At 29.1% G+C, this 14864-nt stretch overlaps 2 protein-coding genes across 6 annotated transcripts in view; one reads left to right on the forward strand and one right to left on the reverse strand.

Annotated features, from left to right (window-relative positions):
• LOC142323802 (uronyl 2-sulfotransferase homolog pip-like) overlaps window positions 1–4208 on the forward strand; it is a 38952-nt gene extending 34744 nt beyond the window's left edge. For 4 of the 5 annotated variants that reach the window (XM_075364026.1, XM_075364027.1, XM_075364029.1 and 1 more), the window contains exon 6: window positions 3905–4206. In XM_075364026.1, the coding sequence (XP_075220141.1) occupies window positions 3905–4068 (164 nt within the window). In that variant the 3' untranslated portion in view covers window positions 4069–4206. Of the gene's footprint in view, window positions 1–3904 lie in introns of all 5 variants that reach the window. The other variant, XM_075364031.1, reaches the window with a different exon arrangement.
• Window positions 4209–6232: 2024 nt separating this feature from the next.
• The window catches only part of LOC142323803 (obg-like ATPase 1), a 54648-nt gene continuing 46016 nt past the window's right edge, over window positions 6233–14864 (reverse strand). Inside the window, exons 9-11 of the mRNA XM_075364032.1 lie at window positions 13354–13450; window positions 10006–10128; window positions 6233–7963 (exon numbers count right to left, since the gene is read on the reverse strand). Of these exons, the coding sequence (XP_075220147.1) occupies window positions 7862–7963; window positions 10006–10128; window positions 13354–13450 (322 nt within the window). The 3' untranslated portion in view covers window positions 6233–7861. The remainder of the gene's footprint in view (window positions 7964–10005; window positions 10129–13353; window positions 13451–14864) is intronic.

Here is a 14864-nt window from a genome sequence, read left to right on the forward strand (position 1 = left end):
AGCACCACATTTCAAAAGCTTCTAATCTTTTCTTCTCAGATACTCCGATTGTCCAAGTTTCACTTCCATATAAAGCGACACTCCAAACATACACTTTCAAAAATCTTTTCCTGACATTTAAATTAATTTTTGATGTAAACAAATTATATTTCTTACTGAAGGCTCGTTTAGCTTGTGCTATTCGGCATTTTATATCGCTCCTGCTTCGTCCATCTTTAGTAATTTTACTTCCCAAATAACAAAATTCTTCTACCTCCATAATCTTTTCTCCTCCTATTTTCACATTTAGCGGTCCATCTTTGTTATTTCTACTACATTTCATTACTTTTGTTTTGTTCTTGTTTATTTTCATGCGATAGTTCTTGCGTAGGACTTCATCTATGCCGTTCATTGTTTCTTCTAAATCCTTTTTACTCTCGGCTAGAATTACTATATCATCAGCAAATCGTAGCATCTTTATCTTTTCACCTTGTACTGTTACTCCGAATCTAAATTGTTCTTTAACATCATTAACTGCTAGTTCCATGTAAAGATTAAAAAGTAACGGAGATAGGGAACATCCTTGTCGGACTCCCTTTCTTATTAGGGCTTCTTTCTTATGTTCTTCAATTGTTATTGTTGCTGTTTGGTTCCTGTACATGTTAGCAATTGTTCTTCTATCTCTGTATTTGAACCCTAATTTTTTTTAAATGCTGAACATTTTATTCCAGTCTACGTTATCGAAAGAAATAAATACCATACTCCATTTTTGTGGAAACAAATTACAGGACACACTTTGTGATTTTAAGTTAAATTACTGAAGAATTAAAAAATCTTGGGTGCCAAAGCATTACTATCCACAAATATCAAACAATTTCTTTTTAAATAACTCAATTAAAAACCATGAAGCATATTTGTCATTATATCTGTAATAAATATATTAAATTAACAAGAAGGTTAAAAATAAAATTGTATTGAATTTAATTTAGAGTAAATCAATGAAAAAAAAGTAAAACACAAACATTTAAAAAAATCAAATTTTATTGAAAAAGAGATTATTGTATATGTAATATCTGAAGACGAGTCCATAGTACACTATGCCATCCCCACCACTGCTCTTAATGTCACTCAGAGACTTCTCCACATACCAGCAGCCAAAGTAGTGTATCCCAACAGTCAATCAATTAATTTGCAAAGACTTGTACTGTAGCTAATTATGACATCACTGTTATAGTAGTGAAATATTTCTGGTAATTTGTTATTACAAATAAAATTATTTATGCCTAATATTTTGTTCAAAATTTATAGAGATAATCTACCCATGGAGAAGCTGCATGCAGTTATGACACACACAACTCAACCAGAGGAAAACTTAATGGTTCCCTCTAAATGGATAGCCATTCTACCTAAAATCCTTCAGAGATTGGGATCTTTTTATCCATATGACAATAGAATCATAATTTTGCATAAACCATCTAAAATATACGCTGCAACGAAATTGTTTTTGATAAAAATCTAACCAAAAACATGATTCTTCCATAGAGGAAAGACCTCATATAGTCGTATTACTGTATCCCTACTACATTGCACTCAACCAAATTTTTAGATGCTTATGATAACACTCGTGTATATGTATGATTAACATTACAGCTGAACCATTCAACTTAGAAATTTGAAAACACAACTATAAATACATACAGAAAAAAATCTGATTTGAACACCATATAACTTCCTTGTATGCCTATTAAATTACATATACATATTTTTTGCTGCTCTTCATTTAAACTTATTTCATTTGAAAGTGAGATATAACATCAAATATTTATATAATTATTAATTTAACAATCTTACATGAAGTATTAGGATAGAGTAAAAGCTCCTTTATTACTCATATTACTAGATCAGTATTATTCCTACCTTCATGAGTCGCTGATTAACAAATGTTTCTGATTTCTGTGTGTTGTATAAATAAAAGTTAATAATAATTAAATTATTCTGTTTAGTGAACTACTGTATACTGGTTACAAATGTTAATTTTGAGCTTACAATGTAAAATATTCAGTTTTTATTATTGGATATTTGGTGAATAATCAAAATTGAAAAAGAAACAATCATAAAGGAAAAAGAAAAAAACATGAAGAAATATATGTCAAAAAAATAACAAGAAAATGAATGTGACGGGGAAGAATACGTTAAGAACATGAGAAGAATAAAAAAAATTAAGAGATGATAATTATACAGAGGAAGAAAACGTTAAGACCAAGGAAAGAATAAAAAGATTAAGAGAGGATGATGAATATAAAGAGAAAGAAAATTTGAAAACTAGGGAAAATGTACACAAATTATATCAAACCAATGAATGAATCAATGATTGGCAACAGAAAACAAATAAATGAAATGATGATAGACTCTGACTTAGGAAGAATATTGTCTGACAATATCAGAGGAGTAATGAACTACAATATAAGAATTTTTTTGCAATTTATTAAAGATTGGGCATGTATGCCTCAGTGTATACGTTGTTCTTGTGAGTGTCTATTTTTCAGTCACTCTGTAGTTAACTTTAATGACGATAAAATTAACAGAAATTAAAGTACAAAATCCAAAAATAATACAATTCTAAATTACAATTTTCAATAAATATTAATTAATCAGATGTTTCATTAAATCTATTACATATACACATATGTAATAATGCCTACTGAATTACACATAATATTTTTAAAAGTACATAAAATTTTGTTTCACAAACAACTTGTGATTTTTTTCATATTTTTTTTTATTGCCATCATTGCATTATTTATTGTAAAAATTGTTTAACAATTATGGGTTAATAATTTTTAATAAATCAATATATTTAAATTAAAAAAAATAGATTAAAAAAAAAGTTAAAAAAAAGGTGATGATTCTGATTCGAACTGATGTGCCCTTCCCTTGTAAGAACCACATATTTCATTAATTAAAGTTTTATTTGCCTATAACTCTAGAACCAATGAAAATAAGTATCACTTATGACATATCGTTGAATTGTTTTCAATTAGGGCTGATTACTGCAGTTAAGAAAAATTCCAAAATCTAAATTGTTTTGGATTTTAGGCACTTTTGGGCCAGTTGATTGCAATCAAAAGGGAAGGTGCACAATTAGATGTTATAAGAGTCCTAAATCCAAAATTTCAACATTCTACGGCTAATTGTTTTTGAGTTATGCGAGATACATACATACACATATGAATGTATGTACAGATGTCATGCCGAAACAAGTAAAAATGGATATTTCTGTTGAAATCTGAAAACTGATATTTTTCATGATCACATTACTTCCTTTACTTCATACAAGGAAGTAAAAATATGATGATCAAAAGATATGTTTAAAAAATATTCAAAACGTATTTTTCAATTTTTTTTTTTAATTTAAGTGTGACAACTAACAAAATAATTTAATTATAAACAATATTCATTTACCAGATATACTGGAATTTCTGCTCCACCACATTGAGAAATAAATTAAAAAGTTTGTTTCCCTTTATTTTCCGAATTGTTCAACATGATGAAACAACTTCAAGCTGTTTTGTTTTTATCAGAAATAACAACAATAATATAGTAGAGATTAAGTATTTATGGAGAAATAGCAGAAGTGATATTTTACATGAAGCTTTACAAACACCACATTTTCCTGTTAAAGGGACTATTGTTATTTAGACTCAAACAGTAAATGAAGACTGAAAAAAAAACAAATAATGAACAGATAGCAGTAAAATTTAAATGTTAAGCCAGACACTGATTTTTTGATTATCTATACTGAATGGTGTTTCATCTCTGCCCACTCTGATAACCTATGGATGACAATTTAGTTTTTGCTTTGTAGTATTAGTTACTATTAGAATAAATTGTATAACTTATGATTATAAGATTTTTATTGTTTCAGAAGAAAAGAAAGCTAGGAAATTGTACAGACCAATTAGTGTATTAGATAAAGAAGTGAGAAAAAAATTAGAAAGTCAACTTGCTGCGGAGTATGAATTTTATCATTATATTAAAAAAAGATTATTAAATCAACATGCTTTAGCAACTGTACAGCTTGATTTGTAAAAATATGTACAAATGTTTATTAAAAAAATGGAATAAATTTGAGCAATACCAAATAATATAATTTTATCTGTCAAATATCATTTTATATGCACATATGTAAATTTTCATTTCATCCTATATTGTATTTCAAATTAAATTTTAATAATGTAAAAAATAATTTAATTATTTTAAGTGGTATTCCTGTCTTCACAAGGTCTTACTACTGCTTTCCTACTATTTTTATATCTCCTAATTAAATAAATAGGCTACAAACAGGAAAATTTTTAAAAGTTAACAAAACTTTTAAATTTGGAATAAAGAAGCTTTTAGATGAACAGGAAGACATTTGTGGAAGAATCTTTTTGGAGGTGATGAATGGACTAAGTTGGTGGGCTGTCTTCAAGATATCCAGATTTAGTTGATTTGGTCATAGAGTGGTGAATAGAAAGTAAAAACAAAAAAAAAGAATGAAATAAAAAAAAAAATTGAGGATATACAAGTAGTAAATACATAGAGGTAAAAAAGATTAACATAAATCATAATACAATGAATTGATTACTCAAAAAAACTTTACGTCTCTTATCTTTTTTTCATCTCCATTTATATATAAGAGCCCAATGTCAATATAACATGTAGGTGAGTTATAATAGTTTAAATTTTGATTATAACTTTCAAGTTTTTCGGTATAGTGGTATCTATCACTTTTTTCACAATTAGGTATCCATAAAGTCCAGAACTTAGTCACTATTAACTCTTGCATTACCAAAATAAAAATATAAATTTTTCCAAAAGTTACTGTATTTCCCCTACTAAATACAGATGAAGTGCATAATGCACAGATTCCCACAGAAAGGGTTATAACGATTAATTGCTTTACATTACCTGTTCCAGACTTCAGAGATGCTTCTCTGAAATAATGATGATCATTATATGACCAATCTGCAATGCATTAAGAGAAGAATTCATACTTATAAAGCTAAGCTAAATATTACTTACATTTTAGAAACATAATAATTTTTTTTTGAATTATGGATGAATTTTTAGCATAAATATAATCATACGTAAAACATGTAGATTTTAAGAAATAAAAAAAACTATTTATGCTAAAGTTGCTAGACAACAGTAGTAATTAAGAGGGTTTATAGGAGATATTTTTCATAATAATGAGTATAACAGGACAATGGAGCAGAACAGTAAATGTAATCCATCGTTTGAAATACATTGATTAAGACGTTAAGAATAAAAACAATGTATGGATTAATATACTGAAACTAATAAATAGATAGAATGGAAAATTAAAACCAGAAATGAAACTCACAAATAGAGAATATAAATGTTTGAAAACTATCAAACAAAAAAATCAAATAACCAAAGGATTTAATTTATAATTTAAATCAGCAACTTCATTACAACAGTTAAAACAAGTGTTTTTACAAGTTTTTCTTTATTTTCTTTAGTTCGCTTTTGTTACCACTTGCTGAACTGTATTTAATGTGCAGAAGGTGGAGAGGAGTAGTACACGTGCACACTAGGGATGAATGAACATTAATATAGTTGATCAAAGGTGTTAACGCTTCAAACACCCTTGTACAAGATATCGAAAACTCTTGCATAATATTTACCCCGTAAATATTTAAACATTGTACTAATAAAAAGTATAAATAAAAAAAATAATTTTAAAACATGCTTTTAAAAAATCTAAAAAAATGATTACCCAGTAAACATAAATAGACAATAATTTTGTTTTCAACAAAATAATATGTATAAAGTTGTCTATTTTTGCAAGACCACAATGAAAAGCATGAAATGCGCTTTCTTATTTAATATCTACATAAATTCTTTAAATATGACAAAAGTTTTGATGCAAAATAGAAATGATAGCTTCAGTATACAATATCTAGTAAATCTCTTTAGATAAACTAAAGTTAAGGTGCAAAGTAGAACTGAGGTCATGCCCCATGCTTTTCATTGTAGTCTTGTGAAAATAGACAACTATTATTTGCCTATTATTTTGGTGAAAACAAAATTATATTCTTTTTATGTTTACTGGGTAATCCATTTTTTAGACTTTTTTAAAGCACGTTTTAAAATTGTTTAAAATTCATGTTTAATAGTTACTAAACTTTGAGATAGAGGATAAAAAGAAGTCAAAATGAGGAATATTGTTAATAATATCGAAACATAATTGACTGTACTATTTTAGCATAGCGCACTTTAATTATTTTAAGTAATACAACAGCAAAAAATTCAGTAACAAGAATGAATTATTGATATCAGTAATCATACTTATGTGTAACCAGTCACTCATTTAATCCTAGAACTGGCAATCATTGATTTAGCGACAATGAAATCTATTGTTCAGCTGGTAGTGTCACAAAATCGGCTTTGGTACATAGCTTTATAACAATTTTTTTTTATATTTTTACTATCCAGATTACATTGTTTAATAATAAAATAGTTTAGAAAGTAACAAAATAAAATAATTTAGAAAGTAGTCTGGAAATTTTTAATTATTAAATGATACTTTTTTATTTAGTTTTTATGTCTGGATCCTTTGTAAATTCCAAATTTTTTATTGTTTTCATTTTCATGCTTGGTTTATTGTGATCAGCTATTTTTAATGTGTTTTAGATATTTTTTCATTATTATTTTATATTAAATGTTCAGCCAACTATTAAGAGAAACTTTTTTGCAAAATAATTAAGAGGAATCTGCTTATGAAAGAAACTTTACTTCAATAATGGTGATTACACAAGAATGGATGAAGTCAGTAGTAATTCCCAGTGTATTTCTACTAATTGATTTTATTATTTCTTTATGAGGATGAGAATGATAAATAATCTGTTATAGTTATGCCAAGTGCAAATAAGCAGAATGTTATTTGTTCATCAGAACTTAGCAGATTCCAATCAAAACGAGTTTACAGTTAGTAAAACTTTGGAGACAGACCAGCCAAAAAGTTCTTCTTCTATAAAATATTTTGTATTATTTAAAAAAAATTATGTGTCCATTCTAGCACATTATATTCATTTTCTGTTACTATAAATACCCCCTTTCAGTATTGGTAAGGCTCAGCACAGTTTTTCATGTGCTTGGTAAAACAGAATTTTCTGTGTAAATAAAAAGGGAAAAAATAAATCCAGCTACTGATGTTTCAGGTACAACTGTAGGATTCATACTGGTTGTTTTAAATGTTCTAAAACATTATAACATAGGAATTATTGAAAGAAAAGAAAATCTCAAGAAATAAAAAACAATAAATCACCAGAGTAAAATATTACTTTTTGACCTAGTTCTACATTTTTAACATATTTAAAAATCTTTTCAACAAATTCATTTTTTCTTTACTTTAAAAAATATCATTATTAACAACTTGCATGTAATAGAATCTTCAAATAATGCATAAGTAACTTTTTACCGGTTGTATAATAAAAAATTAAGTAATATGTAATAAATTTTTTTGAGTATTATGGGTGTATTAATAAATAAGTTATGATGTTTTGCTTAAAAATAGATTTAAGAATTTTTACACTAAAGAGAATGTTCTAAAATATTCTTACCACTTTCGGAAAATATAATTGCCAGTTTCAGGGTTAAACAGATTCGGTATATTTCTAACCTAATAAATAAAAAAGCTAATGTATATTATAAAAGCAAAAATATAATAAATATTATTAAAGTAGTATTAATATTTAAAAAAATAAAATAAAACAGGTAATTTATAGAAAATAAATTATTTATGCAGTTTTATTGTGAGAGAATATTTTATTATTAAATTAAAGTAACACTTTCCATTTACAGTCAGTCCATGTTTTCAGTTTTTCTTTTTAAATCCACCCGTGTTAAATTTAAAGAATATTATATCTCCATCTTCGACAACATAATTTCTACCCTGTTGTCTATATTTACCAGCACCCTGAAACAAAAGTAAAAGAACATAGTCCACCTTTCTAAAAGTAATAGAATCATCATATAAAAACCATTTAATAAAATTAAAACCCATTTAATAATAATAAAATATAATGAAAATTCAATTAACAATTTTGAAAAACTAAGCAAAGGACAGATGCAAAATCCATTGAAATACAGTTTCTTATTAAATACTCCAACCAATGGATAGTCTATATTTCCTAAAAATAGTTCTACATAGTTCAGAAAGTGTATTAATATTTAAGTTCTGCTCATAGTAAAGATTAAATAACCCTTATGCCACCACTGTCTCCATCCATCCTTGTACCAAGCCTTTGCCTTCTCCTTCACCCCCTTTTAGTTTGCAATCTTCACCTTATCTATTCATTTTATCTTTTTTCTTCCTCACATCTTTGCTCAATCTACTAACCCTTCAAATACAGTTGTCAAGATTCCACTTCCTCTAACTATGTCCTAACACGTTTTTTTTTCTTTTGTGTACTTCTTGCAAAAGTGTTCTTTCATATTTAGTCCTGTTCATTACTTCCACATTCCTTGCTTCATCTGTCTAACCTACTTTCACGATACTTCTTCATATTTAAAAGTGATAAATTGAGACTGGAAAACAATTAAATTGGTGTTAAGAGTTGGAGTCAAAAGACAAGCCTGAAAGAATGTTTGGCATAGGTTGATCAAGTACACTTTCTACATTATTTTGTTCTAAGTTTAAAAACCTGTATGTTGCTTTTATCATGTCGATAAAGGCAAGTGATGAATTTAATTTATCAGCTTTTGTCAATAAGTTACAAAACAATAAAAATACTTATCTAAAAATATAAACCTGCAAATATAAAGTATTAAATAAAAAATACTGTATACTTTAAGTAATTGTTAATTACTATTCAAAAATTATCTTAAGCCTTAAAAAACTTTTCAATTTACTCAATTTAAAATGATTAAGGATCAAATGTGTCAACAAAACAAGCCAAAAATTCTCTTAGATGATCAAAACAAGATTTGATCTGCATTTCATCAGCTTGGGATCTACTTGAGTGATAAAATATATTGAATATTTTTAAAATAATCATAGGATTACAGGCATGAACCATAATTAAGGTCGTGTCTTCCAAACAAAAAAAAAAAAAAACATTCACAGTCACAGTAATGTTGACGATTTATATTGAATCATAGTAGAATTATATATACAGAGTGATATTAAAGTATGGAAACAGCTTTATATTACATATCTGAGAGGTATTTTCAGGCAGAAAGAAATGCGATTCTACACAGTTCAAAAAAAATCTGCATTATGGTGGGTTTTTATTTTTTTCAACCATCTTGGATCCGCCAAACTGAATCAAACTTAATTTTACAAGAGAAACAATGGTAAAATCCATTTTTCTGTGAATTTCTTCATTATTGAGTTATAAGTATTCAAAGTTGCAATGATGGAAAAATCGTGTTAACAATAAAACGAGGTAAAATGCACTGCATGAACAAGTTTATTACATTTTACATTCATAATGCATACAATAATGATCTTTAAATAGTATAAATATATATATAAATATATATTGTCGCCAAATGGCTTTGATGGATCATGGCAACTTAAAACCTTATAGTAGCTCTGAGAAGGGCTGTTGTTGTTGTTGAATGGCTTCGACAGCATGTAATTTAAAACCTTGTGGTGGTCCTAAAAAGGACCATTTTTTGCGTTAGCTCTGAGAAGAGCTGTTGGGTCTAGAAGTTGGTCTCCGGTGAAGTCAACTTGGCTGTAGTTGGGGAGTTGTGGTTTGTCTATTGAAATCAGACCGGGCTTCCCCTCAGTGGTGTTGGGTCCCCACTACAGCATGGCAATGCTGGCCCCCCAGCATTGATGAAATTAATAACTAAGAGATATTGATAATATACTTGCTATAGAAAACGAAGTTAATTCTGTATATAAATCTAATTTAAAACTCAACTAACATAAAACATTAAATGTTTACAGTTGTTAACAAGTGCAAAGTGTTGCATATGAAAAAATAAAACCATATCTTTAGTAGTTACCTTGCAAGCTGCTTCAGACCCTTCCTCTTTGAAATCAGAAAATTTCATAACTTCTGCCATGACAAAGCCTTTCTCAAAATCTGTATGAATTTTTCCAGCAGCCTGAGGAGCTTTGGTTCCCTTCTATGAACAAACACATAAATAACTGTTATTATTTTATTGGATTTTTTTTAACTTAATAGTTACTAAAGAAAATGTGCATGATTTTGGAATAATGGTTCATCACAATCAACATATATTATTTATACTGTTCACAATCAAAATAAAAAAGTCATGTACAAGCAGTAAAAGGTTACCTAATCCTTGGAATGCTTGAAATTCAAAAGCCTACTTCTAATGAAAACAAATTTATAAAGTTTTTTTTAAATAGCACAATGATAAAAATAAACTGTAAAATAATAAACATTTATAAAACACAATAAGGAATTACAATAGTGGCAAATGCAGCCTCTAATGCTAAAAACAATTTAAGCAAAATTAATTATGAAATTTTATAGAAACATTAATTATTGTTTTTACTTTACTATCACATAATGCAAAATATGCATACACATTAATATGATGGTCAGTGAAATACGAGGGTGAATCAAATTTAAATGGTAATTTTGCTATTCTATGCAGTAAGCAGTTCCAAGCTGGATGGTGGAGTGGGGGGTTAATGTTTGATGTGTTAAAGAGGGGGAACCAGCTTGGTTAGCTCCTCCACTCTGTTCTATCATCAATACAGCCATGAGTGAGTAAGAGGTTCTGTCATCTGATGCACAATGTATAATCATAAAGTTTTTAAATAATGAAGGCATTAAACCCGTAGAAATTTCAACTTGTTTAAAGGTACAGTTTGGGGACTCTACACTGTCCCAGAACTGATTGTATATGTGAGCCAGACAATTTACAGGTGGGCGAGAAACTGTAGAAATGAAAGTTGTGGATCGACGCCCAAGTTCAAGTCTCACAGCTGACAACATCCATGACATTCAAGAGCTTATCGAAGGTGACTGATCGCTTGTTCACTGTTGAAGAAATCATGTCAGAAGTGGATATCAACTATGGGCGTGCTCAATCCATTATCACTGATCATCTTTGCTTAGAAAAATTAGTGCTTGATTGGTTCCGAGGCTGTTGACTGAAAATCAAAAACAGGTCAAGTTGGAGATCTGTGAGAGACTTCTGAGTCATTTTGACAAGGGGACAATTTTTTGAGGCGTATTGTCACATGTAATGAGACGTGGGCCCAATATTACACTAGGAGTTAAAAATGGGGAGTAATGTGTGGTGAAGGAAGGATGAGGACTGCCCAGTAAAGGTCAAAACCTGTCTGTCAGCCGAAGAAGTTCTTGGAATGATGTTTTTTGACTCAAGTTTTACTCACTGATTTTCTCCACAGTCAATGAACGGTGAATGCAGCTTACTATTGTACATCACAGTCAACAAAAGCCACTTACCAAAACAAAAGAGGGGGTATGCCCATCTCTGATGAGCATACCCCCATGACTATCACCATTGTTTCCATGACTACGCCAGGCTGCACACTGATTTTGACAAGGGATAAATTGGAAAAAATTCACTAGGAAACTCTTGAACACCCTCCCTACAGTCCAGATTTGTCCTCCTGTGACTATTTTTTATTTGTGCTCTTGAAAGAATCGCTTTGAAAACAATTCGAAACAATGGGAACGATTCAAAAACAAAGAAGTCAAGGAGTGTGTGCACAATTGGTTGATGACTCGTTCTCAAAATTTTTATGAACAAGGAATATTCAAGCTTCCAAACCATTGGCTGAAGTGTGTAGATCGTGCAGGAGACTATATAGAGAAATGATGAAGGTATGAATTGTGTATATTATTAATCAATAAATTAAAAAAAAAAAAAAAATTACCATTTATATTTGATTAACCAGACATTGTTTCCAAAATTTCTTAGTACAGAATAAACACACAAAACATATTTATTTCTTTTATTCGTAGTCTCCCTGAAGTTCTACACATTTTTCCCAACTTATAGGGAGCAAGTGGATCTATTTAATAAAAGATTTGAGGGCGTGTTATAAGATAATTGCATAAGAATATCTCTAATTCCTTGTCGTTCTGGAATTGATGACTTCTCAGTGCCTCCTTTGATGGCCCAAACAAAAAGAAATCACAGAAGGATAGATCTGGACTGTACAAAGGATGTTCTAAGTTTCCCAGTAAATTTCGTCCAGTTTATCCTTTCACTATGTTCAAGAGCTGGCAGTAGTATGCAGCATTCAAAATTTGGTTGTGAAGATTTTTCCAGCTGATGGATGCTGTTTCACCTTTTCAGGGCAGGCTCTCTACTTCTAACACACCACTCCACACTTGCTGATTTTGACTAAGAAGTATAGTGATGAACCCATGTCTCATCACATTCAACTATTTAGAGTAAAGATATTTACCTCTTGTCAAAATCGATTTAGGAACCCTTGGCAAATTTCCTGTTAACCTAAACTGATTTTGAGTCAAAAGTCTTTAAACTCACCTTGCACAAACTCTATGGACAGAAGTTCTTTGTGATAATGGAATGTGCGCTTCCAAAACTGATATCCACTTACAAAGCAATTTCATTGACTGTAAGGTGCCAATTGACCTTAATGAGGCCACAGATCGATCAAATGTTGTTATCCATCATACTTCTCCTTGAACACCAATTGCGACTCTTTATTTTCTACATTTTCAATTTGCTGGCCCAGCCATAGTCTTGGATAAGTGACATCATATTCCTATTGCACATACAGTCTTGTCCCAATTTCAGAGGATCTGGTGCTCTCATTCATGAGAAACTTTGTTTCATGGGAAGTATTTCATGAGAAACATCATCCCCTTCCTATATCTCAACCATCAATAACTCACTGCACCAGTTTACTAATGTTTGTATGTGAGCCAAAAGTTTGGTTTACATTTGACTGTTCCTCGTATGTTTAGAAAATATGTTTGCAAATCAGTTAGTTTTTTCATACTCAGGGATACTTATGATCAGATCAGAATAATGTTACTATGTATTACTAGATCACTGTTTTTTTATATTTTTGTTGAATTTTTAATTATTCTATAGTGCATCACTAGCGATGTGAATTACCAAACATATGTTTTTTAATTATTTCTTCTGGCAACAAACAATTATTATTCCTTAATTATTTTTTAATTACTTATCCATGTAAAATAAATTTAGCTGGAGATAAATTTGACCGTATCCATATTTATGACTAGACCAGCACCACAAAAGCTGGCGAATAGAATATAATTCTGTTTCTAATGGAAACGTCAAAACAAAACAGGATTGCAATCAGATTCAAGAAAATACAACGTACAACAAAATTTTTAAAAAATTAACCTGTATAGTCCATGCTTTCACTTCATCTGGTCCAGCGGTAAAAAAATAATGGAGCCGTAAAGCCTTGTATCCTTGAACAACTATTTTATCCAAAGCACTGAAACAAATTATTAATATAGCATTAATAAAAGGAGGAATAACAACAATAATAAAACCATTTCAACTTCAAGAAAACTACATTACATAAAAATACATTGACAGAACACCTATCATAAAATTATTTCATTAATAAAATTGTAACCTTTATAAAAATGTTATCATTTTATCGGTCATAAAAAAAATTATATTTTCATTTAATATTCTCTCTTTCCCTCTGCCTTTCAAAAACCAAATTATATTTATTGCACAAATCTATGTAATGGGTATGTGAATACTCTTGAAATGAAATGAAATTTGTAAACAGGGATGCATCAGTTATACAGAAATTAAGATAAGATACAATGATAACAGATGGGTGGAAGATTCTTTTAAACAGTAATATTACTGGGTTATATAAATGAGCTTAGCTTACTGCTGGGTATTGTAAAAATGTTTTTTCACATAAATAAAATGTATACTAAAATTTATTGATTTATCAAGTAAAAGGTCAACAGTACTAGTTGTATTTATATTACAACTTGTTAGTTATAACAAAATATTATAATTCATTAATTTTTCTTTTTACTGATCTAAATCCATACCCCATGCACAAGATTCAAACTTATGTGGAAATATCATTAAGCCCCCCCCCCCAAACAAAACAAATAAATCACTCAAACAACAATATTAGAGACATAACAAATTCTGGTGCAGCATGTACATGTTGGAGTACTACAAATTATAAGTGTTATTTTACTAGAAGATAAAAAATATATAAGAAAAAAAAGGAAAAAAGTAGTCACAAAATTACAGAGATGAAAATGAATAAACAAAATTGCATTGCTTATTTACCAAATAACATACAAAAAACTAAATGTAAAAATTATGAAAAAACAACATTAAAAATAGAAAACATTAATGGAAATTCATTGAATGGTTAAACAAGTTTACTGTGATTGGTTCATAAGTTGCACATGTTTTGATTAATGATTTAAGGATTTAAGCTATATAAGGATGACCACTAATCAACAGACAATAATTAATGTTTGAGACAGGCGTCAGTGTTACATGATAATATTATATTGTAAGAATCTAAGAGTTCCTAAATTATTTGACAGTTCAGTAAATAGCAGATGTAACATATCGGTGGCCTCATGTCACAATATTCTGACAAAAAATCTGAACAATCACACTGTCTTCTGTCAAAAACTTTTAGAATGTGCTAATAACAGGAAAAGTATAACACAAATTATTTAACAAATTTGAACTAATCACAGGTTTATGGATTCAATGAAAAAAAAAAGTGCAATCTGCCTCATGGGTTAGAAAAATCTCATAAAAACTATTAACAGGATCATGAGATCAATTCAATCATGGAAGTCAGACAAAAAAGTTGGTAATGTATTTTATACTGACAAGTATAAAATGTATGC

Source organism: Lycorma delicatula, chromosome 4 (genome assembly GCF_047948215.1).
Source record: "Lycorma delicatula isolate Av1 chromosome 4, ASM4794821v1, whole genome shotgun sequence".
Taxonomy (NCBI): Eukaryota; Metazoa; Arthropoda; class Insecta; order Hemiptera; family Fulgoridae; genus Lycorma; species Lycorma delicatula.